A 6,000-nucleotide genomic window follows, 5' to 3' on the forward strand; every position below is an offset into this window, starting at 1 on the left:
TGTGTATGAAGTGAGGAAATATACAGGACATGATAGATTGCTTGAGCCAACTTTGTCCCACACCTTCTCTAGTGCCCTGACCATTTCAGCTGAGTTGTTTATATCAGCACGACACCTCCCTTGGCCTAGTTTTTTTTTCCCCCAGTTGCAGCAAGAGTGGTCACCACTCACTGAATCCACTGTATAAACACTCCTTTTAGTGTGTGTGCAAGTAAAGCCATGTTGTTTCAGAGAGACAACAGACATTCCAAGCAAGCCACTACCAAATAAAAGATCCGCACTGAAGAGCATGCTCACTTCTCACACTTATAAACACAGAAAACAGTATGTGTATGTATGTGCCTGCTGCCATGTCCGTTTAATACTCATGCCACATGTGCTTTTGGAAGTCACTACTCAAGTTTGATGAACTTCATATCGTCAGCTGCTCCACAACTTTGCTCTTATGAACCCCATTCTTGCTCACATGTACTCGCACACATGTGTGGCCACAACTAATAATTATTTGCATTATTGTTTAATCTTAAAATAATTTTTTTTTTCGCGCCAAAGACTGTTATTTTCTCTGGAACAACACCATGTTTTGCAAATTGGGCTTGAAACAAAAAAATGAAATGAATTAATTGTCAGAAGAGTTGTTGATTCATTTTCTGTCAATTGATAGTTTCAGCTCTACATTCCCTTATGTTTGACATTGTGCCACTTAATTAGTGTGGTTGTACAATGTGTGTATGTGTGCATATGCCACTGACCATCATTAAATTGAGAATTCACATTAAATCTGTTTTTTGATCATGAAACATTCACGTCCTGTAGATTTGGAAAGTGGCTGTAAAGGTTCGTTGTTCTTCTCAGAGAACACTGGCTGTGATCATCTTGGATTTCTTGGCATTTACGATTCCTGTAATAAAAAAATCTAAGGAAATCAAACCGCTCCTTCACTCCTGTATTAGAGCCCCACTGAGACTGGGATGTATAGATGGATACCAATATCGATATTGCAATATACAATAATGTATGTGATTTTTTTTTTTAATATATTTTTTTCAAAAGGTTTTCCTCAATTTTTTTTTTTTTTTTTTTTAAATGTGTGTGTGAAAGAGATTCGTCAGTGCTCTCAACTTTGTAATAGTTGCACTGTTTCTAAATGATCACAAACATATCTTTGACATACCTGACACACTCCATTTGCCAATACAATGTTAATAAGCAAAATTTGTCCAATAATACTCTTATTCATGATGATTCCATCTCAACCCTTACGCACAAACCCACCAAGCTTACGAGCAAGTACAAGTGTTGGTTTATCACTCAGTGTAGTCTGTGTTCTTACTGTGTAGAGAGGCTAGAATAGTGACTTTGAATAACCGTTGAGACTTAAGTTAAAAGAAGTGTTTATCTCTGTCTTCCTTGCCTTAACTCTGTCCCTGTTGTGCCCCCTCTCTCCCAGGTGCCTCATTAAGTGGTTGGAGGTGAGGAAAGTGTGCCCGCTGTGCAACATGCCCGTCTTGCAGCTCGCCCAGCAGGCCGGCAGCACAGATGCCGCTGTGCCAATACAGCAGCCTCTGCCTGGCATCGAGAACCTGGTGTAGCAGACTCAACCTCTCTCACTCAGTACACTACAGACACACAAACACACATCCCATCACTCATGCTCTCACCTGTACAGGTACACTTTGGTATGAGTCTGTGGACAGACCGGAGAAAGTGGAGTTACTGCGCAGATACTCACAAAAGCAGTGAATCGGCAGCCATCGTCACCTCTCTTATCTTTGCATTGGTTCCCAAAAGGATTTCCTGATATCAGTACTGACTGATAATCAGCTGTTTCCATGTTTTTCTTTTCGCGGACAATGAAGAAGAGTTGATCTAGTGGAAGTTTCCTTCTCGGCCATGATGTGGTCGATGACTTTTTCACAACCAAAGCACTTTTCTGGGGACACCAGCTAAAGACCAGGATGAAAAAAAAAAAAACCCTTAAGCCAAGAACTACAGTAGACTAAAATATCATTTTTTTTTTTCTTTTAACAAGCACTTTACGAGAAGTCAAACCTTAATTGCTTGTGATCGTAGTAGCGAGGTTATGTTTTATATTTTATCATTTACTATTGTTTCTGTGCACAGTTCAAAGCCACATGGGTTTTCATTTTTAATTAGTAAACTTTAATTTTTAAATTAAAAAAATATATATATATCTCAAAGGGACAACAATACTTACGTCGGTAGATGTCAGGATATTTGGACAATAATTTCTGTTCAAATTGCGCGCACACACACACACACACACGCACACACACACACACACACACACACACACACACACACACACGCACACACACGAGAAAATAACCTCAAAGCAACCTCCAGACTTTATGTCTGACTAAATGTGAAAGGTTTGAATGTGTTGAAACCCAGAATTTTACACACAAATACAAACACTAACACACTTTATATGAAGCCTATAGAATTTGTTCTCTCATCACCTGTTTGTCATTCATTCACGACAATGTTACTGTTGTTATTATACGTTTTTTATTACTCTGTCAAAACAGAAAGGTGATATAGTGAACAAATTATATTTTGAATAAACAAATTCGCCGGGTAACATCCTCTACATACGAGTGCTGTTAGGCAAACCCAGGCTATATGCTGTCAACCCAGGCATCACTCATGATCTTTCTCTTTTTTTGGGAGGGGAGGGGGATAGTTCAGGACCTCTCCAACAGAAAATCTAAATTTCAAAGTAACTACTTCATCTACTGTGATTATCTAAGTAGTATCGGTGTGTTTAACCTGGTGCTTTGTTTTTAAAACGGTTTTACAGAACAAACACCAGTAATGAGGCAATATGAAACAAAAATCTATAAAAAACCATAAATGTTCCAGTTTTATCTTGCTCCGTTGCTGCATTGTTTTTTGAAGCTGAGCTGTGTGAATGTTACGATGGCTTGAGACACTTCGCAAAACAAAGCAACACAATTTCAAACTCTTATCAGTTATCTTTGCTTCTACCCCCGTAGAGTATTTCTATTTATTTTTTTTAATTTATTATAATTTCTTGGTACAGCTGCATTGAGTGAATGAGTTAGCGGATTGACACCTGCATCACAAGTACTGCCCTCAGCATGTCATCAGCATATCTTTTGGTGAAGATACACACTACTTTGTAAAACACACATACATGCACAGAGGGAGGGGCACAGGCCCCCCCACCCCCCTCTGCCCGGGCTGCCAGAGAGTCAGTGGTTGTCAGCAGGTTGTAATGAAGCAGCATTTTCATTCATACACCACACATACAGGGTAGTTCAGCTTTTTGGCTGCAGTATTCTGGTGCTTTCGCTTCTCTCTCTCTTTCTGTACGGTACGGGGTGCTTTTTGTGTTGTGCCACACATACAGTAACTCTGAGCCCTGCTTTTGTGTATGTTTTTTTTGTCCTCATCTCTTTTTAGCTGCATTTAGTAAATGTGTTGTGGGGAAACGTGCTGATGTAAAAGGGGGCTAAAAAAAAAGAGCTGTGCTTCACAGTAATGGCCCTAAGATAAGTTGGAGATTATGTTTTACCTGTGATATGTATTGTCCAATGACAATCATACATCTTCTTTAAAGGCACAATCCGTGATCCAAATGTAAATGCAAATAGTAAAGAGTAGTTCCACTGTGTGTGTGTGTGTGTATATCATATATATATATATATATATTTATATTTATATTTATATATATATAAACCTGCTGTGGGGACAAACATGAAGAAATACCTTAGACAAAATTTAAATCTAATCTGATCTTTTCATAGTGTGTTATGGTGCTGTAAAAGGCCTGTGTTGATGATGAAAAATCAACAACTAAACAGGTTTATATTTGGAATTCTGATAAGTGGAAAAAGACACCAAAATGTAATTTGTCTGCAAATATCTTATACAGTACATCAAATTTAAACAGTAAAAAATTACTGATTGTGCCTTTAACAATACTATATTTCCAATTAAATTCTATTCTCTAATGCCAAACACTGTCATGGACAGAGTTGCACAGGTTCCCAATACATAGGCGGTGCGACAAGTGACAATGCATTTCACCCTCTGTGGCAGAAAAGCATTATTACTTTCACCTCTTTGTTTTGAATGTTTCATCTCTGTTGAATGTCTGCCCACACCCCACAGTGATGACCTTTGTGGTGGGGTCAGAGCATGCAGCAAGGTGAAAATGTCAACATTTAGATGAAAGCAAAAGCAGTTCTCTGTCCCATGTGTAGCATTTCAGTCAGCACTTACATGCCCTAAAAAAAAAAGTCCAGGCCTCATATAGAATGCGTTGCTATGCTACTACAGATGACAAACCTTTTAGCACTTAGCAAACTAAAATGAAATCAAAGAAAGATGTTGTCCACATTAGCCTTATTTGAACAAAATCTGCCTCAATTACAAAAAAAGACCAGGACTATGTTAATTGGCATTATCACAACCTCTTCACTCTACAGTGGATTGATGATTTACTTTATGATTGAAGTACATCATCTGGCCTGTCACTGAAAAGGTTGTGGTTTTATGTTGAACAAAATATGCAACGTAAAAGCCTTCTTCAGTAGGTTGTGTGATGTACTGTATTTGGTACCTTCTTACTTCTCAGTCTTTGGTTATGAAGAGGCAGTGGCTGTTTCTTAGAATATATCTCACTTATATCTCACTGCACATGTTACAAAGTGAGACCCAACATCCTTGGTCACGTATTATTCCCCAAAACTTCACTTAAACTAAACATTAGCAAGTAATTCTGCCACTGTCCCCAAAACATGACACATTTTGTATCTCAGTGCTAATAACAAAAGTCTTAAAGCTTTGTTCCTGCTAATTTTTTTTGTCTTTGAATGTATGATTCACGAGAGAAAGAAAGGAAAATGAGATTTAATGTGAAAGCATGCTATTTTGCATAGTCAAGTTGCCACTGATATCACCATTGTTAAATGTATGTAGAGAGTAGTGTCAGTTGTAGTGTATTTATACATAAGGTGCACAAGAAATGCTCCTTCATATAAACTAAATGGCAGCTGAACACTTCTGCCATTTGGCCATCTTAAGTGTTGTGTTTGATTGTAAACACTTTTAGCCTTTCCACCTGTACTTCCCTGTTTCCCTCCTGTGTGCCGTCCTAATCCCACTTAAAACAAAGTGCCAACCCAGAATGAAGTGTTACGAATCAAAGTCCGAGCCAACAAGAAAGAAGGTCCCACGTTTTGAAAAGAAAAAGGGAAGAGTTGCCGTCAGATTATGGCCAAAAAAAGAAAGGAAACTGAGCCAGTAATAAATGGCTTCCCACCAGTGAAATCACCATTGACGTCAGTGCTGCTTCTGAATGAACTCCATTATAAATAGAGAAGACACAATCAAATGCAATGCAACAGTCAGTCAGGAACACCGCTTCACATCAAAAATGAACTGATACTCAGAGTAGAAAGTGTCTGAATGATCAGGTATCAAAAAGTCCTACATATGAAGGTCCCTTCAGGACACAGCTTTTGATGGATGAATGTGAATGAAACTCTGTTTTATTAAAAAACAAAAATAGAAAATTGGTATACTTTCCCTTTTATAGATGAGGGGTTTCACTATAATTCACATGGTTGGTTTTAGCAACCAGACCATTTAGGATTCTCTAGCACTGCCTCCCTGAAGTGAACTTTCTTCTTGTTTGTACGGTGTCATATTTATTCCTCTGTAGCTCCCGTAGTGTCCTTCCAACTCACAATTAACTTCCCCCACTTTGTCCAAACAAACCCTCCCACCTCTACCAGTGTACCTGAGTACACCCTCTGCCCTCACACCCCTTTTTTGTTAACACTGATTATGTTTGTGGACTCTCACAGACATTGTTTGTAAAACTAAGAATTCTGCAGCAGAATATTTTTGGAGACAATTGCTGTACAGTATTTGTAAGCTCTATTTTTGTATATTGCTTTTTTGGAGAAAATAATATGCATTTTTCTTTTCTTGTTTTTGCTAATT

The 6,000-nt window shown here is 38.2% G+C and overlaps 1 protein-coding gene across 1 annotated transcript in view; it reads left to right on the top strand.

Annotated features, from left to right (window-relative positions):
• The window catches only part of rnf24 (ring finger protein 24), a 32,463-nt gene extending 27,064 nt beyond the window's left edge, over positions 1-5,399 (top strand). Inside the window, exon 6 of the mRNA XM_022765438.1 lies at positions 1,451-5,399. Within this exon, the coding sequence (XP_022621159.1) occupies positions 1,451-1,592 (142 nt within the window). The 3' untranslated portion in view covers positions 1,593-5,399. The remainder of the gene's footprint in view (positions 1-1,450) is intronic.
• Positions 5,400-6,000: the final 601 nt, after the last annotated feature.

The sequence above is a fragment of the Seriola dumerili genome, unplaced genomic scaffold, assembly GCF_002260705.1.
Source record: "Seriola dumerili isolate Sdu_G_001 unplaced genomic scaffold, Sdu_1.0 BDQW01000686.1, whole genome shotgun sequence".
Taxonomy (NCBI): domain Eukaryota; kingdom Metazoa; phylum Chordata; class Actinopteri; order Carangiformes; family Carangidae; genus Seriola; species Seriola dumerili.